Here is a 22,416-nt window from a genome sequence, read left to right as displayed (position 1 = left end):
ATGAAGGCGGAAGCTGTCGCACAAATACAAAACTAGCTAGACAAATCCCTCTCTAACACCAATTTCTCATCTTTTTATCTGTTAATTCTGTATGTTAGTGAACACCGAGGCATGTCTTCCAGCCATTCAAAGGACTCTTTGAGCTTTCTGGGAGGCAGAATACCACCGGAAGTCGAGTCATTGTCAAAAAACTTGAAGGATGTGGACCAAGAGTTGTTCCGAAAAATACTGAAAGGTAAATAAAGTCTAAAACAGAAAAAAATAGCAAGAACTAAATAATCGTATTATATTGTGTCTATTCGAATACGTACCCTGAAACAATAAAACTGAACGCCTTTTGGTGAAGTTTATTGTGAAACTGGACCAATAACAGTATCCACAGTAGAGTTGTGACCTCCTCAGCCTCCCAGGATGTTTATGTCGTGATAAGATCTTCTGCTGATATTCGGACCAAGTGTTAGCAGTTGAAGATGCCGGATAAGTGCATTTAATGTGACTGTGAATGATTCCCTGTCCAGCTGTGGTCAGTGCCCTGGAGGGAAAGGACTGCACAGAGGGGATGAAGTCCATAGCAGAGAGTAGTGTCATCCCGCAGGAGAGGCTCTGTCACATCGTAGCTGGGATCCACAGACTGCTGTCTGAGGCCATCCGCATCCCCACAGCGTTACTTAAACAGGAGGTGAGCTGATGCTAAAGCACTAGAAATTATATTCACTGAAACAGACTTCTTAACTAACATCTTCATTCCTCTTCTGTGGTGCCTGATGGGGCATTGATTAGATCTTTAAGGAAGATTTGAAGGAGCTAAGGTGAGGGAATCATTTTTTTTCCACACCTCTCTTTGTTTCCATTTATTATCTCCACAACCCCACCCCCCAGATTCTGAAGAGGTTATTTCTATTGTGTTTTTTCTTCTTTTATTAGAATACTCGAAGACTTCATCACAGATTTCTCCAGTGTGGTTTTTGGAAATCAGTATGTTGATTTTACAACCTCAGGCATGTCCAGGATTGGTATCTCAGAGCAGTGCTACAATCAGGTTCTATTTCCTGTGCTGTTTGTGTTTTCAGCCGTGCAGCTCTAGAAGCGGCCGCCTCTCAGAAGGATCCTCATCTCCCCACACTTGAAGAATTGAAATGGAGAGTGGATGTTGCCATTTCTACAAGGTAACATACTAAACGAACTGCAAAAACAATATGGCAATATGTGCAAGAAATCTTTGTTAATGGTTAACTGCCTACTAACACAGTGTTTTAAAGCTTTCCTGGAACAATACCATCTCTTACCACCGTCTCTTACTTGCAATATAGAAATAAGTCAGGAAGAAGGGTTTAGTGAAAGATTACAAAAGATTCTACTGCACTCATTTTAAAGTCCTACTCTTTAGACTTTGTGATGATGTTTTTGCTTTTCTGTGTCGAAACAGCTCTTTAGCCCGAGCGCTGCAGCCTTCTGTTCTCATGCAGATGAAACTTTCAGATGGGAGGTTTCAACGCTTTGAGGTATTTAAACAAGTAACCTGTTCCTGATTGTACACACAATACATTCTGACCCACAGTCCCCTTCTTATTCTCATTTTATTTACTTTTAATGACGATACCAGTACCACAGTATAGATCTACATGCCAAATTTCTGTGCATAAAACCACAGTTCAGAGGGTTTTTTTCTCTTGGTCTTTTGGCTTTTAAGAGTCTTGTTGAAAGTAATAGTTGTTCAGAAGACGTTGACGGTTTCCTCGCCTCTTTGTCTTCCCAACATGACAAAGTGCCTGCATGGATTCTCTCTTAGCACTGACATGCTTGTTAGGTTAATTGGTAGTACTAATTTCGCTGTAGGGATAATTATGAGTGGTTGTCTTTAAGTATTTACGAAAATGGATGGATTTAACAATACCTTTTAAATTCCTGAAAATGTCTTATGCATTAGCAAATCTCTAACAGAACAACTACAAAGAAACGAGTCAAGGTATTGCAATCCCGAGGGTGAATCATGGGATGTACTTAGTTTTTCAAGGACCTGCATAGAGCCTTGTAAAAACTGTTGGCTCTTAATGTCAGTGAGCGAAGATATCCTTAATATGGTCATCTCAGACACAGTTCTGGCTGTGAGCATAACAGCCCCACACACCTGCTGCTAAAGGTGGATGAAGGTGAAGCCAGAATATCAGTTAAACAAGAGGGTGGCCTGAAACGGGGGAGACCCTGTGCCAGACAGTGGAAGGGAACTGGGTTGCATAAAGTCCTAGTACACAGATAAATAAAGATTACTTTTAAATGTAAATCATGCAAAGCTACACTTAAAGTATGCATTGGAAATGAGTTCATTCTCATGAGCTAACCATTGAATGAATTTCTTTTGAGAAACCTGTTAACATCATATGGATTTTTTTCTCCACATGACTGATGATGGTTGTGCACTATAGTAGTTATTCCTGGATTAACACAGAGTGTTAAACATGTTGGTTGTAAGCCAGTGGGCTAATGTAGGTCTGTTTCAGTTATTGCATAACAGGATTACAGAGGAAGTAACGTTTATTAACGGCAGCCTAACCTACAAGCCGTCCTTGACCAAGTGCCCCTGATACGTTTGCAGTGTTGTTTCTGTGCAGCTTGCTTGTGCTTGTGCTTATTACAAATATTGTTTTGTTAGATGCTAAAAAAAACTGTTGCATTTCTGAGTCTTATTTTTTTCTTTTATCAGCTTACAGAAAAAAAAACTACAGTAAAAAAAAAGCCTGATATCCATTCACATAAATGCAAAAGTGTCAGTTTTAAAACAGGAAAAAATGAAGAATAAATAGATGCACTCCACCAGGATGTGCGGCAGCCTCACTGCCACGGCGTAATGCTATAGTACGTCTTATTCAGCAGGGGGCGCCATACTCCGCATCAGCCTCAAAATGACAAACTAGAATCCACAACTGCTTTCAAAGCTGACTACCAGTGTGGTCGGAGCAGAAGCAGGGACGAGGACGCCTACTACGGATGTGCAGCGATTACGTAATCAGATTAAAGCAGAATTAGAAGATAAGCAGCAGCAACATTCGATGTGCAGTTTTTCTTTATGGGTGCAGCTCATCTCCACCTGACGCATGCTTCTCTGGAAGTGAAGGGAGGATGAATAGCAAACAGACGAGATGACTTCTTCCTTCTTCAGCACACTCTTCTTAATTAGCACTTGTGTCTGTTTGCAGTCTGACCGCTGCAAACAGATGGTGACTCACACGCAGCTTGAGACTTAAACACAGGGATGACAGGGACAGAAATTAGGGAGGCAGCAAATGAAACTCTGGGCTTAAGTATTAGAGCACAGCATTTTGCAAGGAGTCCATCTACATCCTTTAGGTAGAAATCCAGGTTTTTAATGACTTTAATGACTATTTCTTGCATTTTTAGACATTCAGACACACAGTAAACAGCTGTGGAATGTGGCTGTGTGCTTATTTTTAATGCTGAACACTTTGTGGGTGTGCTAAATGTTCTGTGGTCTTTTCCAGGTACCTGTGTCTAAATTCCAGGAGCTTCGTTACAACGTTGCTTTGATTCTCAAAGAGATGAATGATCTGGAGAAGAGGAGCATTCTTAAGATCCAAAACTAATACACCATCCGGAGCTGATGTTTATGCTAACTCATCTCTGCTCAGTTTTTAAAACTCAGTGGAGCTTTTCTACATTTTTTCATACGATGTTATGCAAGATAACGCTCTGCACGTCATTATCTTATGCTCTGATGGTGTTGGCATCCAACATACTCGAGACAAGCACTTCACCTCCTACCGTGTATTTAAAAATCTATAAAGTTTTTTGTTCTCGTTGTGCATTAGTCTTTGATGTTTGTGTCACATTTGAAAGTCCTGCAATCCCACACCTGTGCCAAAATACAAAAAAAGTCAAGTGGGCGCTCGTGCACGCTGGTCATGTGATACACGCTCCTCTTTGAAGCAGAACGTTTTGTTCCCTCACCTCTGGGACTCCATGTGACAAGAGGTCGAAAAAATTATTTAGAAGTCTTTTGGCTAAAAGCGCAACCATAAGTGTAAAAAGTAACTTTCTTTTAACTAAAAGTTTGTCTTGTTATGTGTTTGTTTTCCAAAATAACATTGAGATTTTTTTTTCTCACTGTTGAACCACATTTCTGTAATAACATCTGTCGGTCACTAAATTTGTAAGGAATGTTTGATCTGTTCAGATTCAAACTGTGTCATAGAAATAAGAGTTAGATGATAAACTGTAAACTTCAAATGCTGAAAGTCATTGAAATGTATTACAAAGAAATCTTATGTGTTCTTGTGACATCTTTTTACATGAATGAAACTGATGTTTTTGATTAACTGCAGCTATTTTGTAGATTAAATGGAACTCGGTATCATTTCACTCTACTTATTTCTATTCTTTCAATGACAACATGAATGTAAGTGAACGAATGTATGGTGAGGGAATAATAGGATAGTCCCAATTTGAAAGTATTATAAAAGCAAACAAAATATTACTAACCACAATCAAGAAACACAGAAGGAAGGAAAGTACAGCTTTAGTCTGTGCTTTTCTGTTAATTTGGTGTTGTTCTGAGTGGGCGTGTCTTTAAAGTTTGCTGCAGGCAGCAAAGCATTTAGGCTAAAATATTATGCGTGATGTAACATATGAAGTTGCTTTAGCTTTGTAAGTTTGATCATTTAACTTCATATTAGACTATAAAACGAATGAGTTGCTGGATTGATCGGGATCACGATGCTAACACAAAGTTTAGTGTGATGCTCTGCTTAACAGACCTACAGACTGAACTTCATGCTGTCTCCTCAGGGCAACATTAAAACAGATGTTAAGTCTAAGCAACATAAAGAAAAAATGCTTTGTAATGTACTATTTTTCAGTTGGGATAAACTAATCCCATTGGCGAGCTAAATGAAAACTTGTACGTTTAAGCTCATCTCCTTGAATGCCTCTGTATCATTTTCAGTGCAGATGCTATTTTTAGGTCTTTTGTTGGAAGTCCTGTTGGGTTTCCCTGTAGTTGCCTTTGCAACTACAGGGAAACCCAGTAGTTGCTCGCCTGCTCGATCTCCTCCAGTGAGTGAAAACTTAAAACAGACAAAGTTGAATGAAGGCAAATATGCTGAGTAGTGGAACTGGTGAGTAACCGTTACACTCACTCTGAGCCCTAACACCATGTAGACGGTTACACCCTGTGGGAATGAACTCACACTGTGATGAATGTTAAAAATTGAGATTTAATTTCCCTTTCACCCCGTATACATATATACTAATAAGATGGTGGATGCTAATATTGAATTATATTGAAGTTTGAGATAATGAAGTCAGCATGTGCACAACTAATTAACTTTTAAAAAATCTTTTGGCTCTGTATGACATCACTGAGGGCAGATATCCTCAGTCAGACAGCTCTGACTTTGAGCACAGTAGCCCCATCAACCCTTCTGGTTGTGAGGGGCTGCCAATCAGAAGAAAGCATGGCTTAAAGTGGGAGGAGCTAGAGTGGCTTGTTTCAAAGAGTGGATGAACTGAATAAAAATGTGGAGTTGACAATGAGCATAACAGGTCCCATTAAAAGATCTACACAGAGCATCTTTAATAATTACAGTTAATAATAAATACTATGCAGATGTTATGTTTTTAGTATTTTGATGGGAATATTCTTTATAACAAGGCTGTTCTTAACAATCCCATCTGATTTCTAATAAAAAAGACCACAAATTCATCCTTACAAACACAATTCTATCTTTAACCAACAAACAGACCCACTGAAAAGTCATTTCTCTTCTTAGGAAAACATTTTGAGAAGAAAAAAAAATCAAAAATGTTATTTTCATAGTCACAAGTCTCAGTACATCCAGTACCTCAACTTCACATTTCCAAGATCAAATCAGATTAAAGACGTTTGCTACAAGCGGTCCTCTCATGCCTACAGTATCATTAGTCTGTGTTTATGCATTCTTTCCCAAATGATCCAATACCTCATAATATATTTTCACTGTCAACAAATGAACAGTGACTCTTTTAGAAACTCTCAAAGTGCAGACTTGGCAGCCATCATGCAAATATCCAGCTATCTCTCTATCCGAGCAAGACGTTGTTTAAAAGTCTGAAGAGGTGACTTTGAGGATAACTGTGTGTCCTAAATGAGCAGGCTATCCAACGTCCAGACGGTCTGCACTGGGGTTGACTATTGGCCTATTTAGAGGCACCCAATGACAGTTCAAGGTGAGAAGGAGCAAGAGAATCTCCCACTACTGTGTGTGCGTGTGCGTGTGTGTCCGGGCAAAGTAAGCATATGGCCACGTGCTTGCATAATATTCTGCCCGTGTCCTGGTTTGCATATATGTCAGAACGTCTGTTTCTGCATGTGTGTCAGCGTGTCTGTGTCTGCTGCGGTGTGCAGGCTCACGTCAGCCTGCGTTTCTGTCTGTGTGCGGGATTGAGTTCACAGGCCAGACTGGCCGACCTACTGAGATCGACACCGACTGGCTTGCTCGCCGCTAATCCCTGCTCACACACACTCTAAACGCCTTTTAGCACACAAGTTTTATTTCAACCCTACAGGAAATACGGCTGATAGGCTTCAGGTGAGGCTAATAATACCACGTAGGCTTGTATCCAAAAACATGCAGAAGGCAATCCCTTAACTACAGTCCTTAAATTCAAGCCTTAACCTACTTCTAATTATGGTTAACTCTGAACACCACCCACACTGGCCAGAAGTCATAATTAGAGGATGATGACAAATGCCCCTTAGTAGACCGAAATAACCAAAGGTGTCTTTTATTCCTCCATCAGAAGTTATGTAGTCTGTCATTAAGAGTGAGCTGATATAATACTACACACCTGCAGTCACAAAGAACCTGCCATACTCTTCAGACCGACACCGTAGTAGAATATTATCTGCTAACATGTCATTTTAATAATGTGCATCAGTACAAAAACACTTTAAGGTGCTACTGAGCCTTGTTTTTGTCCTTGTGCAAACACTTTTATGCAACAATCTCTGGCTAATCTTCAAAGCTTTGGCGAGCTGTCACAGTTATCAAAGCAACCCATCTTGGCCGTGTCACAGTTTGATATCTTAACATCTGCTCTTTTACGCCTTGTGTCACCATCTGAGGATCAATGACAGGATGTGACGGGGTTGTAATAATAATTAACAGCTTTGTCATCCGATGTCAGAGCCGAGCGGTTTCCCCGCAGTAATTATTGTGCTGTGAGCTTCACATCTGTGCCAGCCAACAGAGTCCACTCACATAGTCAAAGTGCTTCTCAGCAAAAGCATTCATTTCCCAGTCTCCCTGAGATCCGTGTGTTGGACATGTAGAGGATACATATTTCTCAGACTGCCTTCTGTCAGAACTCTGTGTTTAGATAAAATTACTCCAACTCCTCCAGATCAGTGACAGAAGTCATGAATATCTTGATTTTACAATTAAATATTATACAAATACCACGTGTTAGGGAATAAAAACATTCTAAATACACGTCTAAATATGTGGGTACACCTATCTAAAGGTGCTTAATAAAGATTCAGGTCAGAGGTCACAGTAGGGATCCAATTTCCAATCTGTATGGAGCATTATCAAGTTTAAGATAAGAAAAATTAGAAGAGGAGATGGAATTACAACTTAGTATAAAGTGACAGGGCCTTCAATGCAAATCTGTGGTAACAGTGTCCAGTGGGGTCAGACCATCTCCAAAACTGCAGCTCTCATTCTGCAGCAGTCAGTATTTATCGAAACAGGTGAACCAGCGACAGGGTCATGGAATGCCAAAGCTCACAGATGCCCATGTGGACATTCTACTGTAGCTCAAATTGCTGAAAACGTTGATGCTGGTTCTGACAGAAAGATGTCAGAATACACAGTGGGTATGGGGTTGCATAGCCACAGACCATTCAAGGATCCCATACTGACCCCTATCCACCAACAATGGGGACTTGAGCATCAGAACTGGACAATGGGCAATGTTCTGCTGGGAAACCTCGGCCCTTCCATCAATGTGGTTGTAAATTTCACACGTACAACTTACATAAGGTTGTACATGTCATTTCTAAAGACCATGCAAGCAGGATTTCCTGATGGCTGTGGTCTCTTTCAGCAAGATAATGTGTCCTGCCACAAAACAGAAATGGTTCAGGAATGCTTTGAGGAGCACAACAATGTGTTTGGGGTTTTGACGCAGTCTCCAAATTCCCAGGATCGTAGTCTAATTGAGCATCTGTGGGATGTACTGGACAAACAAGTCTGATTCATTGAGTCCCCACCTCGCAGCTTATAGGACTAAAAAGATCTGTGGATGACATTTTGATGCCAGATACCACGGCACAGTTTCAGGGACCAAGTGGAGTCCATGTTTCAATGGATCAGGGCTGTTTTGGCAGAAAAGGGGGACCGGCACAAGAACAGGCAGGTGGTTCTGATGTTATGCTGCTTCTAGAATCAATTTTCAGGAAACACAATATTCCCTTTCATTGTTTTGCTGATGACATCCAAATATATTTCCCTATTAGATTTGATGCCTCTATCCCACTGACGCTTCTGTTTGATTGTCTATAAGATAGCAAACACTGGTTAACACTAAATTTTCCCCCCTTAATGTCAACAAGACCAAAATGATTGTATCTGGAAATTGTCCCTCATCTGGACTGGTTAATGGATGTCCCTGCCCCCCTTGTTTCTTATTGCTCCTCGGTGTTGGTAGTTTTTAAAAAAATGGCTTTTACATTCGAAATACAACCGACCACAGTTGTTAAGACCAGTTTTGATCATTTACATCAAATTTACAAAGAAAAATCCTACCTTCCTCCACAAAAAATACATTCACCGTCTGCATTTCTTGCAAAATATGGAGGTCAGTACCTTTTAGTTACGATTCCATGACCAATGGTTACCTTGAAGCTGGTAACACGTGGGAAACCTCCATATCTTATCTGTTTTATGGTGGCGGTGTGTGGGATGGGTAATTGCAGCCACTAAAATCACGCAGTAAGGAGGTGATGGCTAAGATATTGTGTTTTCTTTTGTTCTCTTTTTTAATATTTTGGATTTTGTTTTTCCTTTATTTTTGTAATGGGAAAAAAAGGAATATGTGAATTTCTTTTTTCTTTTTTTTTGCCCAGAAGTTAAATAAAAGAATATTTATGTAACTCAGTTTTGTTAGACACATAACAAGATGCTGACAACAGCTGTTAGCAGGGCATGCATTTGACAGTTTCTTGTGTAAGCTCAACTGGAACAGGAAGTAATGTTCTATAAAATTCCGCACGCATGGGTTATTTACTTTGGAATGCCTAAATGAAGAAATCTTTTCTATAAGAAAATGTTACTGAAAACTTGAACAAATTAAAGCACATTTTAAAAACAGCCTGACATGCTCTCTTTTCAGATTGTCACTAGTATGAGATAGTATGAGACACACTAAAATACATGCTGAACCATGTCAAATCTGTGACACTACAACAAATTTTCATACTCTTGGTCAATTGAGATCGATTACATGTCGTCCCACTAAATGGTGTCATTCTTTGGGAACCCTGGTCACTGTTTACAAGAAACCAGCATGCAGGTCAGACATCCCGCCCCATGGCCCCGACACTGAAACTGTTACATGGCAGATTGTTTTGTAACAGTTTTCCAAACTCGTCCAATGAGAACAGCTGGCCGGCGTCACGTGACACAACTTTTACATAACAGTTTTTTTTTTCACCTCCTCGCCATGGTCCATTGAGAATAATATCGGTCCTTCCTGGACTAGGGCATGAACGTGCCGAGTTGTCAGTCGTTTGCAGCGGAGGGGACAGACGTGAATGGCAGCAGCTGGGGTGCAGACATGCACCACGTAGATGAGCTGATACGCTTCGGACAGCCTGCTCTGTATGGGGACGGAGAGTGAGAGCATGCTGCATCTCGCAGCAGAGGCTTTCAAGTCGAAAAACTTCGACCTGGCCGCGGACATCTACGAGTGCCAGCTGGCGTGTCTCGGAGATCCGCAGAGCCGGCGGGAGCTGATGGTGAAGCGGGCTGACGCGCTCGCGTTCGGGGGGAAATTCACGGAAGCGTTTGATGTGTACCGGCAAGCCTCGGAGATAGAGAGGCTGAGACCCACTCACCTGGCCAACCTCATAGAGTACCTGTCGGGTACTATACGGAGGCAAGACGAGGGTGAGAGGCAACGGGGCAACCCGTGTAGGGCAAAGGAGGCAGGTGCAACTGTATGCCCGAGAGCGGGTGCCACAGGTTGCGGGTATGAAGACTTCTCCTGCCGGATATGCCTGAGCTTTCTGTTCGAGCCGGTGACTCTGACGTGCGGTCACTGCTTTTGTAAAAAGTGTCTGGAGAGGGAGAGGAAAGAGAAAGAGCGACCGGTGGTGTGTAAGGAGTGTAAGAATGTCTCAGCAGTGAGCGACAGCCTAGGTCTCAGGGTGAATGTGGTCCTCAGCAACCTGCTGGCCAAGTGGTTCCCCACCCAGTACCAGGCCGGCCAGCTGAGGCGGGAGGGCAACGCACTGTACGCCGAGAAAAAGATGGAAGCTGCCCTGGAGAAGTATAACCAAGCAATACTCGCAGGTAAGACACCGAGCTGCTGCTTCTTATTCTTATTATTACTAAGAAGCAAAAAGAAAGGGTGTGTGTGTGACAGGGCTGCTGTAGCCTACTTCTGTAACTTTCCTATTATTCCATAACAGCATGTCAGGTGTGTTTATGTAAAAAGTACAGTAAAATAACAAGGTCGAGCTGTTCCACATTTATTAGTCATAATCGTGGCGGTGACACAGTAGCTAGCCACCTCTCTGCTGGCATCTAAGAGTCACATCGCCATGTGTTGGATAACAGGGTAATGTGGGCTGGGCCAGTGGACCAAACATTGCGTAAGCACGTAACCCCCCCGCTCCCTCATTGTGTAACGTCAAACAATGGATCAGGCAAATGTAGGTCAAGGGTATTATTGCAGGTCACCGCTGGGCACACCAGCGCTCAGTTTCTGTTTTTGTGTTTTGTTTTGTTTTTAATTGGGAAGAGCTTGGATGGTGATAACATAGGTGAACTGTGACCTTCAGACAGGAATCACTGGCAGTGAGCTAGGGGCAATCCCTAATTTAACATTTTGCTGACATGCATTAATTTAAGTAGCATTTAAAGAGCCATATGCCCCTTCGTTGTTTTCCTATTTCATCAGTTAAATGTAGTGATTAACACAGAGATCAAACTACAGCCCTCTGCGTCTTGGATCCTTAGCCTGTCCTCATTAGACTTTACAGCAGTGTGCAGCTGTAGCTCAGTCACTTTAATAGGCTAGTTGTGTAAGTTTGGAGCTAGTGTTTCTCCTTTAAAAAGTGTGCCATATTTTCCATTGCTGACTATCTGACAGCTGACAGGCAGAGTATTTTTACGTTGCATAAGGACCGAACATTTCTGACTACTGGGTTCCCACATTTATCTCAAAGCAGGAGTTTAGCTGGAGAGCACCCACAGTTGTCAACTGGGCTTTTTGATGATTCAACGTGGTTCTAACATGTTTTCCTAAAGGTGTTCTGACAGATCACAATTAACAAAGGTTTTCACAGTTGCAGAAACTGAGTTCCACATCACCTTATTCATAGACAGATGGATGTATGCTGGGTTTTCCTGGATGACTTCTGTGCATTTTCCTGTTGTTATTTTTGGCTTTCTGTCAAAATTAAACCCCACCTCTTAAAAAAAATAGAAGAATATTCCTTTTGGGTGGAAGGCCAAAATCCTCCGTGGTGGGGGTCAAAGTTTTCAAGCACTGGTTTTTTTGTTTTTGTTTTTTTTTAAAAAAAGGAGTCCATTCCCAAAGGACTGACCTTTTTTTTTTTTTTTTTTTTTTAAGGGTTATGCTTTCAGAGTAATGTTGGCTCGAGGTGAAGATCAGGCCCAAAGTTGCATTTAGGCATGCTGCAGTTAAGCCTGGAGATGGTCTCCAAAGAGTGAATGCCAGTCTAAAGAGTTATAATTAGAGCAGGTCTGTGTGATATGTATCTTTGTGTGTATGCATCTATGTTCAGCAAGGCTGCCTGCAGTTAACCACAGTGCTAATCAATCTTCCTTCTGTGATGCTTGTGTTGTGCCTGACGCCTGTGCAGTTACAGGCCCTACTTTGGCTCGTTCTGTCATGTTTGGGGTTCTTTGAGTGATTTGCTGCCTGTTCCCGTAGTGAAGCTGGGGAAATATCTTCTTCCGGTTCCCATAAGGCTATCAGTGGTATTTGCATAAGTTTTTCACGTTATGAAACCTACAATGTGGGTGACCTTGATAGTACTGCATGGTTTTATAAGGCAGTCATTTTTTTTTTTCTTAACACGTTTTGTAATGTCGAAACGAACCCATTTTAAACATTCACTCAGCGTTATAACATGCCAGCGGATACTGTTTAAGACATTTGAAAAGGGAAAATATAGTGGTCGTTATTTATTTGTATTCTATACTAGGCTCAGATCTTACAGGGAACAAGGGTATATTAATAAACAGTTAATTATTTATTATTATTATTTATTAAGCATGCTGGCTGCTCATATATGCGGTATGTGTCACCTCAGTGTAAATTGATATCAGTCAACAAGCAGTCTGAAGATGTTTGTGTGTGTTATGTTGTCATGTTAACATGTTTTTGTTTATGTTTTGTGTGTCTGAATGAAAAAATATCGGCTGATGTATCGGAATATTTGATTTTTAAACTGCCAAATATAGATATGGGTATTAAGAATAATCTATCGGTCGGGCTGTTGGTTTTAAAAGAAGAGATTAAAAGAATTAATTTTATTATTTTAGAAGCTAAAACTAGAATATATAGAGTTCTTGTCAGAAGAATTATTTAAATTATTGTATAACTGGTCAGTAGTCTGTTCCTTAAATGATTGCTCCTCCATATAACTGTCAAATAATCATTACTGTTTTTAATTGCTGGTTGAACAGAAAGGCCATTTAAATTCATAACTCTGGGCTCTGGAAACGTTTCCTTTTCTTTTATAGTTTAAAAAAATATTTTATTAGAAGAAGGGAAAAAATAAGTGGAAAACACGTAGCGCCATTCCTAAAATTTTACAACTAACGGTTGCTTGGGTTCTTCTCTCCAGCACCAACAGACCACATACTGTTTAGTAACCGCTCCCAGATCCACTCGAGCCTGAAACGACACGAAAAGGCTCTGATGGACGCTGAGATGGCCTGTAGACTGATGCCTCACTGGTCCAAGGTACAGCAGAGAAACTGTAGCTTTTAGTTCATTATATTAAACACTTGCCCTAGTGTAGTAGCAAAGTGAATAAGCTGCAACATGCTGCATGTTTCTTTTGTGTACAGGGTCACGTTCGCAAGGGCCAGGCCCTGGTGTCATTGGGCAGGAGTGAGGAGGCTCTAAGAGAGTACCTAGTGTGTCTGTCCATAGAGCCTGACTGTAAACTTGCTAAGACTGAGGCTTACAAGGTAAATATGACCACTGTTATCTTGTGACCTGCCCTACTGCACATTAAATACAACAAATCATTTAATGTTTTAAGGGAAAACATTAAGTGTGTATTTGCAGTGTCATCAAAATAATGACATAATGGCTTATTTTCCTCTTTCAGATCCTGAGTGATCTGCTGGCTCCAGTCAGAGATCAGGTCCCTGAACACATCTCTGACTACACCAATATACTGTCTTCCAGAGCACACATCAAAAACAGCATCGGTGCTCCCTTCCATGTAAGAGATGTTCCACGTCTGGAAGTCAGCCAATCCAAATCAAGTCCACATGAAGTTTCTCTTTAATTTATTTTCTTCTTCTCTGCATCTTTACTCTCCATCCTCAGACCCTTAGTCCCGGATCACTGTCTCCAGAGTCTTATCTTACCTCGACTCTCCCTGCACCAGAGAGGTCACCAAAGGAGAATCAAAGCAAATGTCAGGGGAGGACAGAGGTCGGGAGGTTTGACCAGTGCTTCCTTACCAAACGGAAACGAAGGATTTCAGAAGAGGAGGCAAAGGTGGAACTTCAGGGGAAGAACAACGATCACAAGAGATCCAAATCTGGTGATTATACAGCTTTGCACAATCATACGCTGTCATATACTATTAGCAACTTCAGCATTGTATTTATTGTTGATTACCTCTACATTTAGAGCCAAACGAGGAGCCGGAATATTTGAGCTCTGTGGATGACGACCTCTTTGACCCCGCAGATCTGGAGTGTCCTCTTTGTATGAGGTGAGAGCAGTTTGATTTACAGCTAGGTTTACGCAACTGACACTGGACAAGCAGGCTGTGTAGGGCCAGAATGCAAACACACTGAATCTTACGCTTTAAATAAGGCATTTTATTGCTGTTGTAGTGTAGCTTGCCCTTGTTTGTCCGTGGTTTTTCACTGTTTGTGTGTTTCCCATCTAGACTGTTCTATGAACCAGTGACAACACCGTGTGGGCACACTTTCTGTCTTCAGTGTTTGGAGAGATGTCTGGACCATAACCCAAAGTGTCCCCTTTGTAAAGAGGATATGTCTGAGGTAGGTGGCATGGGAATTCAATAAACTTTTCAGACTGACCGTCCACATTCAATAAGGCCTAAGCAATGATTACCAACCAGGGGTATAATTATTCCTCTGCAGTAGCAAGGTGCTGTGTGGAAAGATAAATTACCTAATATAAAGAGAAAAAACAGTGAAATTATAGAGAATTTATGAGCTCTGAAAAGGTTTTGTGAAGAATTTAAAGTAACTATATAGATAAGCAATAATGAAAAATTTAAAAAGCTTGTTATAGGTATGGCTAACAGTTAAAGTTTGCTAAAAGATATGCTTTGTGTGTGTGCGTGTGTGTGTGTGTGGGGGGGGGTTAACAGTAGGCATAAACAAAAGTAATTATTAGCTACACATGATAAATAAAATGTGGCTTAAACTAGCTAGCTGAAATTCTGAAATAAAAAGATGGAAAACTGGTAGACGTTTGGCTAGCTATTGAAATGGTTAGCTAGTAAATGAATGAATATATATATTAGGGGTGCAACGATATTCGTATCGATATTGAACCGATATTGAACCGATATTGAATATATATATATATATATATTACACACACATACACATATATATATACATACACATACGTATATGAATAAAAAAAATAGAGGATGGATGCTTAAGGTATTTGGGTTAAAAAAAAAAATGCTAATTGATAAACGGTCTACTAAACATAATTGCTAAGGATATTTGATGTTGGGGAAGGTGGTGTCAACTTATCCCACAAGTCTTTGGGGGTTATTGTAAGCTACTGATCTAAGGTGGCTTCCAGAGTTGTTATAAATACAGAGTTGGTAACCTAGCATATTAATGAATGTTGAGTCTTTATAATATTGTTTATATTGTTGCAGAAACCATGTTTTATATAGTTTGGTTCATTTCTTATGCTCCAGTAATAATGTCATTGTCAGGGCTTTGAGCATATTTGATTTGTGGATCCCTTGAAACCAGTCAGACTAACAAGGTTGTGGGACAACAACCACAGGAGACATCCTTATTGTGTCATTCTGCTGCTGTTAACATATTCATTGTGTCTGTCTCCAGTATCTGGTCCAGAGGAAATACTGTAAGACGGTAATAACTGAGAACCTGATATCGAAGTATCTTCCCTCTGAGCTCATGGAAAGACAGAAAATCCACCTGGAGGAAATGGCTGAGCTCTCCAAGTAAGTTCATATTTCCCGCTCTTCTCCACTGTCTTATTATCAGGCTCTGCTTATATTTCTTTCTCCCAGCAAGTCTTTTGATGGATTGCAGCTTACGTGTGACATTAACATTTTGAGAATATCCTCGGCTGTTTGACCTACTGACCTACAACTGACGGCACACGTGTCCGACACAGTGATCTCTGAGTGTTGGTCATTCAGGCTTCATGTGTCACTTTCCTGACGGCCGATGCATAAATTAATTCACTCTCACGTTAACCAGTGTCTTTTACATTTGGCCTAAAGTTCACCTGGAGTTTAAGTTAACTTTTTTTGTTGTTTTTTTTACAAAAGATTTTCATTCATGTTGAATTTTTAATTGAAAGTTGTTGTTTTGTTTTGTTTTTGTTTTTTTGTTTTTTTTACACGATATCTCCTCCTTAATGAAAATAAAAAAGACTTTTTTTTTTCCGTGTCTCCCCTTAGTCTTAACAAGAATGTGCCTATATTCGTGTGCACCATGGCCTTCCCTACTGTGCCATGCCCTCTCCATATCTTCGAGCCCTGCTACAGACTGATGATTCGCCGATGCATGGAGACGGGTACCAACTGCTTTGGCATGTGTCTGGGAGATGACCTCAAAGGGTTAGTACTTTGACTGCAGCTGTGTGGAGTTGGTGTCGGACTATGAATGCACATAATGTTAACTTGCTCCCTGCGCTTTCTCCTTCGGCCTCCAGGTTTGCCGACTACGGGTGCCTACTGGAGATCCGCGATGTCAAGTTCTTCTCCGACGGCCGCTCGGTTGTGGACACGATAGGCAAACGGAGGTTTAAAGTAATTCAGCACAGCGAGAGGGACGGCTACAACACAGCTGACATAGAGTACCTGGAAGATGTTAAGGTATGAGGTGGTGGGGGTTGTGAGCTGGGAGAGTGAGAGATGACAGGATGAGTTTAGACTTTATAAGGTGTTATTAACATCCTGGTCTGAAAACAAGTTGATGCACAAGTGTCTGAAACGAGCATTCTTTCTAATGGCCAGCAGGGGGCAACCCAACACCAACTGAAAAAGAAAAGCCAATTTCATAATTGATTTATAACCCGAGTAAACATTTTCCGATTATTTCAGAGCCCCAGTTGCAAGTTTCAAGTCTTGTTTAATCCAGTGTGATGCTCATTTATTAAAATATGGTTTCATTTAGAAGAAAAAAGAGATGATAAAGCAGGATACAGTATGCTGTGGCTACTTTGGGATTTTTCAAGCATGCAGTGTCCCTCCGTTACTCAGCCAGAAGCACAAGTCAAGCTTTGCATCTGTTTTCAAAAGATTTTATGGTTGTAAGAACTAGTCTATAGATGTATGCAGCAAAGGTGAAGTTTTCCACCTGGAGAGTTATTTAGAGAAGGATGGTGAGCTGTTGCTAAGATGTTAAAGCTCAGAGGTGTTGTTGTCTGCAGGTGGAGGGCGTAGCAGAGCGCGAGCTGCAGTGTCTGCATGACGTGGTGTACGAGCAGGCCGTGTATTGGGTCAACTCTCTGAAAGCTGAGCAGAAAGCTCGCATTGAAGGCCACTTCGGACCAATGCCTGACAAAGACTCTGAACTTCAGGTACACACAGTCTGTTTCTTTTATAGCTTCTATTTCTATATAGTGGGACTAAAGTATCCAAATTTTTCTTCTACTTCATTTTGCCCTTTAAAACCATCTCACTTGTGTGTTTTTTGCTTGCAGGCCAGCCCTAATGGTCCCTCGTGGTGTTGGTGGTTACTAGCAGTTCTTCCTTTAGAGGGCCGAGCTCAGCTACCGTTCCTCGCCCTCACGTCTCTGAGAAACCGTCTCAGCGGCATCCGCAAGGTGCTGCTCTTCATGTCGCAGAACAGGAGCCGGTGACGCGCGCGGCTGACCCTAAAGCAGCAGTTGACCTGCTGTTCTTCCTTTTTGATGCACAAAGAACTGACGCTGAAGGCGTCGCACCTTCCCCGTTCCCCGCCGATGTCATCCAAGCATCAACAGCAAACTTTAACTAAGCAACAGTTGAGATAACGTGGATCTGAATGAATAACAGACGCCTTCCGTCATCACTTTCACAGAGCAGCAGTCCTGGCAGACCCACAAACTCGAGCTGTGTTCAGACAGATCGGGGAGTCTGGCATCACAATTGTCTGTTTAAAACCATCAGTCGTCACGCTGTTACATCACTGTAGTTTGTTGATCATATGCACATGCTAGGTGTACTTTTTTGGTTTGTTTTTTTTGTGTATAAGAAAAAGCTGCTGTGCTGCGATCTCTTAATCTGCCCAGATTGCTACTCTCACCTTTCTGTCTGTCTGCCATGTTTGCAGTTCTCTGCTCTTCCTTTTGCCACACTTTGCAGTTTGGTCAGAGCGTCTTCTAAAAAGATTTGTCAGAAAAACCCAATACGAGTGTCATATATGTGCTTCCTGTCTGAACATCACCTACAGAGCAAAGACAAATGATCCTCCCAACGAAACAGCCTGCAAATCAAATCATAGCTGGACATGGCGAGTCATTTAACCGACCATGTTTGTCTTTAAGTGTACAAATGAAGAAAGATAAAACCTTAGTATGAATATGAAAAATGTACTCTCCCTACATAATATACTCTGTTTACTTCAACTACTCTCTTACCACCTTTAGTGTATCTTGCAATAATTAGTCCATCAGCTCTTCCGTCTTTCCTTCATGGCTCCTCCCTTCTTCCTCTCTCATTCAAACGAATAACAAGAGAATCAGCTTTTACGTTGGTGTGCTTTAAAAGCTTTTTGTTCTTGTTTTATTCATTTTTTTGTATGTTTTGACATTGATTTCCGTTATTTATTCATAGTTTTTATTTATGCATGCAGTGACGTTGTTTACATTTCACAAAAAGAGAGCTGCTCACGTTCCAAAGTCCTCCTCTTTTTTTTTTTTTTTTTAATTACATTTTTTTTTAAACTCCACCTATACGCAGCTTTTACAATCAAAATGTGGCACCAACATGAAGCTGGCACGCCCTCAAACCAAACCTTTTTCTAGATGATGGCTGGTGATCCACATTGATTATGTGTGTTGACTTGAACATATTTGGATCCTCGTGCTGTGAGAAGCATCATTCAGCATCATGGACTCACTACCAACAATATTTGGAGTTTGATGCCATTATCTGCTAAATGTATTTATTCAGTATTTATTTGCACTTTTACATCAAATAAGGGAAACGAACATTGCAGGCAGAAAAAAGCAAAGTTCTCTGTTTTTGTTTTTTTAATTAATTTTTTCTTTGGTAAAGGGTGACGCAACAAAGCAAAACACAACTGATGTTTTTTGTAAAGGCCGGTGCCTTCCATCCGCACACAAAGACGATGGTGTGGATCCAGTTGTATACCATTTAAACCAGTTTTAATGGAAAGTTGTTGCTTCCAAATAATAAATTCACAGCAGCATAAAAAAAACAAAAAAAACAAAGCAAAAAGCTTGTCTGGAAACCCGCCATCATATTTTTGAGAAAAAAAGTTGTTTGAAAAACAAATGAACATCGAGGCCTTGCTGATGTCTGTGACGCGACTGTTTTTACACGGTTTACAAAAGCCGATCTCTGACAAACGCCGGAGACTGTTGGGCTTTGCCTTTAGGTTCTTTTGTTTTCTATACGTGTGTTTTGATTTCTACATGTTTTTACGTTAATTGTATTTGATGATTTTCTTCACTCACCGATGTTTCTGCGTTTCATGTGTGAGAGCACTGGGAAGGCCTAAGCCCTGTCATGAGGCTAATACGACGTGGCTGATAAATAATTTGTCGATAAGGCGTTGATACACTTGCAATGTGACAGAGTCAAACAGCAATAATTGGCCGTGTATTGTGTCTGGCATTGTAATATCCATCCATCCATCTTCATCTGCTTTATCCGGGGCCGGGTCGCGGGGGCAGCAGCCTAAGCAAAGAGGCCCAGACCTCCCTCTCCCCAGCCACCTCCTCCAGCTTATCCGGGGGAACACCAAGGCATTCCCAGGCCAGCCGAGAGATATAATCTCTCCAGCGTGTCCTGGGTCTGCCCCGGGGCCTCCTCCCGGTGGGACATGCCTGGAACACCTCACCCAGGAGGCGCCCAGGGGGCATCCTTGTCAGATGCCCGAACCACCTCAGCTGGCTCCTTTCGATGTGGAGCAGCAGCTGCTCTACTCTGAGCCCCTCCCGGATGGCCGAACTTCTCACCCTATCTCTAAGGGAGAGGCCAGCCACCCTTCGGAGGAAGCTCATTTCTGCCGCTTGTATCCGCGATCTCGTTCTTTCGGTCACTACCCACAGCTCGTGGCCATAGGTGAGGGTAGGGATGTAGATCGACCGGTAAATTGAGAGCTTCGCTTTTACACTCAGCTCCCTCTTCACCACGACGGACCGGTGCAGCGTCCGCATTACTGCAGCTGCAGCCCCAATCCGTCTGTCGATCTCCGGCTCCCTTCTCCCATCACTCGCGAACAAGACCCCGAGATACTTGAACTCCTCCACTTGGGGCAGGAACTTGTCCCCGACCCGGAGTGGGCACTCCACTCCACCCTTTTCCGGCTGAGAACCATGGCCTCAGCCTCTGGCATTGTAATATGTTATGTTTAATTCTTACAGAAGACTGCCTGAACAGATATTTGTACAAACAGATATAACATATAGTCATGTTATATGACTGACCCTCTGTTATGAATGGTAACTACTAATAAAAATGATAGCTCAAACTGGACAGGAAAGGGAATAGTCATCATATAATCATGCATTTGTGTGAAGGTGTCATGCTTGAACCTTTTCACATTAATCAGTCTGGAATATTTAAATAAAGGGAAATTTGCCACATATTCTAAAACAGCACGAGGAGCCAGTTCTTTAAAAAACATTAAAACAAAAATCACAGAAACATAGACTTTGGTTTGATATCTCTGAACGGTCTTTCATTCTGGCAGCAGTTTTAGTGCCTTAACTTTGAATTCTTCCATTTTTACTTAAACGCAGTGGCAACTATGGTGATGTGTTGTGCAATAACTTGGGTCTCTCTTGATAACATAGCATATGTTGTTGCAAATATCACCCTGAAAACTGAAGTTTCACTTCGCAGTAAAACCTTCAACAGCTGGTGCATTTAACTTGAAATAACGCTATGCACTGTGCTAATTTATTCCCATACAAAGAACAAAGAAGAGTGGCCAAGGCAGTTTGTAGCATTACCTTGGGACGGTACACTGAGTAGGGCAAATCTCTGTTGGTGTTTTTGGTCACTTAGCCTCTTCAGCAGGCTGCCCCACTGATGGTGGCTGGAGGTCAAAAGCTCTGCAAACCAACCACTGGCTCCACGGCTGATTTTTGGCATCTAGTAGAACTTAGTGTGACGTAATACCAACATTTCTTGTCTGTCCATACAAAAACCAACCAACTAGCAATAACCACTAATGTGGGCTATGTTTCTATTTTCTTTACATACTTTGGCAAATGTATATTCTGGCTTTCTTGCTGAGTGTTCAGTGAAACCAGACAATTTCCTCTGGCAATCGGCTATTTATAAAGTTAACCGTTAGCTTAGCAGTACACCCCCCCCCCCCCCCCCCCCCCTCCTGATATGCCTCACACTTTGTGTTAAACACACATTTTAACAATAAATTGAGCAGTCCCTGATTAATTTATTCCCACTATTTACTTTTTATTCAAATCTAAGATGACCTGTTGCTAGCTTTAACTTTTAACGCACAAACAACATCTCAAACGAGTCATGACAAGAAAGCAAATATAAGATATATTTAAAAAATGTCTAAATGAGGTTAACGTCAGTGATAGGGTAATTGTTGTGACTTAGCCAGTAGTAGCTAAATGCTACAGCCCAATTTATTATTTTTAAAGCACACAGCTTCCTCATGGCTACATTAACTTTAACTAGAGGTACTCAAATTATTACAAATTTTTGTGGGTTTTGAAATTGAATGATGGTTTTGTCACCATGGAGATTCTGTACGCTCAGTCATTCACAGAAGCGAAATGAGAAAAGATGGAACAGCACCGGTTACATTGTCCTGTTGTCAGGGATTGAATCCTTAAAGGTCAAGATGAGTTTAACTGTATCACTTTGATATATTGTAGCAATCCAAAAACTGTGATCATACCAGTCAAATAAAAACTTTTTTTTAAACTAGTTTAGCAGAGCAGACAGGCCTATCCTGTATGCTCAGAAATGGTTCTCAACATGTAGAAGAAAATACAAATTTGGATCTTCCAGCCATCCAGCTATGCAACAGCAACAGGATGTGTCTATTGCTCATTGATTTCCTGACCTTTCATAATTCAAACACTGACTTATTAAGGAAGTGTAACCGCCATCCTATTTGAGAACTTCCAGAAAGGCAGAAAAATGCTTCCTAGTTTCTTAACAATGTTGTTTCTTCCATGTACAGTTGTGAGACTTTAATCAGTAGTCTACTCTTTTTTTATTTGTGCCCATCAGTCTTCAGATCATGAAACATGTTAGCTTACAAAGCTGTAATATCAAAGGTTTCTGTGTGATGTATTTGAAAAGTGGTTCCAAATGTTTGGTCTGATTTAAGTAGCAACTAATTGGTCTTCCCTAATGGATCGAAAGCTTCTTGGAAAAATACCTGGCTACTGAGGCTGTTTGTGAACTAAAGCACAGACGGTGTCCAGAAAAAAAGGGCAGGAAGGAAATCATTGTCTTGGTATCCTGCCCTGTCTGTTGCTAACCTCAAGAAATGTTCAAGCCCTCCT

General features: G+C 41.3%; 2 protein-coding genes across 2 annotated transcripts; both read left to right on the top strand.

Annotated features, from left to right (window-relative positions):
- The first annotated feature begins 98 nt into the window (after positions 1–98).
- commd5 (COMM domain containing 5) lies at positions 99–4,374 on the top strand. The gene is made up of 7 exons (XM_082504003.1): positions 99–235; positions 519–679; positions 781–809; positions 925–975; positions 1,071–1,166; positions 1,427–1,502; positions 3,498–4,374. The coding sequence occupies exons 1-7, from the start codon at positions 112–114 to the stop codon at positions 3,597–3,599; spliced, it is 639 nt and encodes a 212-aa protein (XP_082360129.1). The 5' UTR covers positions 99–111; the 3' UTR covers positions 3,600–4,374.
- A 5,314-nt stretch (positions 4,375–9,688) lies between these two features.
- On the top strand, positions 9,689–22,221 carry LOC309719116 (LON peptidase N-terminal domain and RING finger protein 3-like). Its single transcript, XM_082554977.1, has 12 exons — positions 9,689–10,568; positions 13,097–13,215; positions 13,323–13,445; positions 13,589–13,705; positions 13,813–14,032; positions 14,122–14,206; positions 14,387–14,501; positions 15,558–15,679; positions 16,145–16,303; positions 16,399–16,561; positions 17,119–17,268; positions 17,392–22,221. Exons 1-12 carry the CDS (start codon positions 9,878–9,880, stop codon positions 17,548–17,550), a joined length of 2,223 nt encoding a protein of 740 aa, XP_082411103.1. The 5' UTR covers positions 9,689–9,877; the 3' UTR covers positions 17,551–22,221.
- Positions 22,222–22,416: the final 195 nt, after the last annotated feature.

Source organism: Aulonocara stuartgranti, assembly GCF_965226115.1.
Source record: "Aulonocara stuartgranti genome assembly, chromosome: 2".
In the NCBI taxonomy this organism is placed as follows: Eukaryota; Metazoa; Chordata; class Actinopteri; order Cichliformes; family Cichlidae; genus Aulonocara; species Aulonocara stuartgranti.
This window is presented reverse-complemented; position numbering and strand designations above follow the sequence as displayed.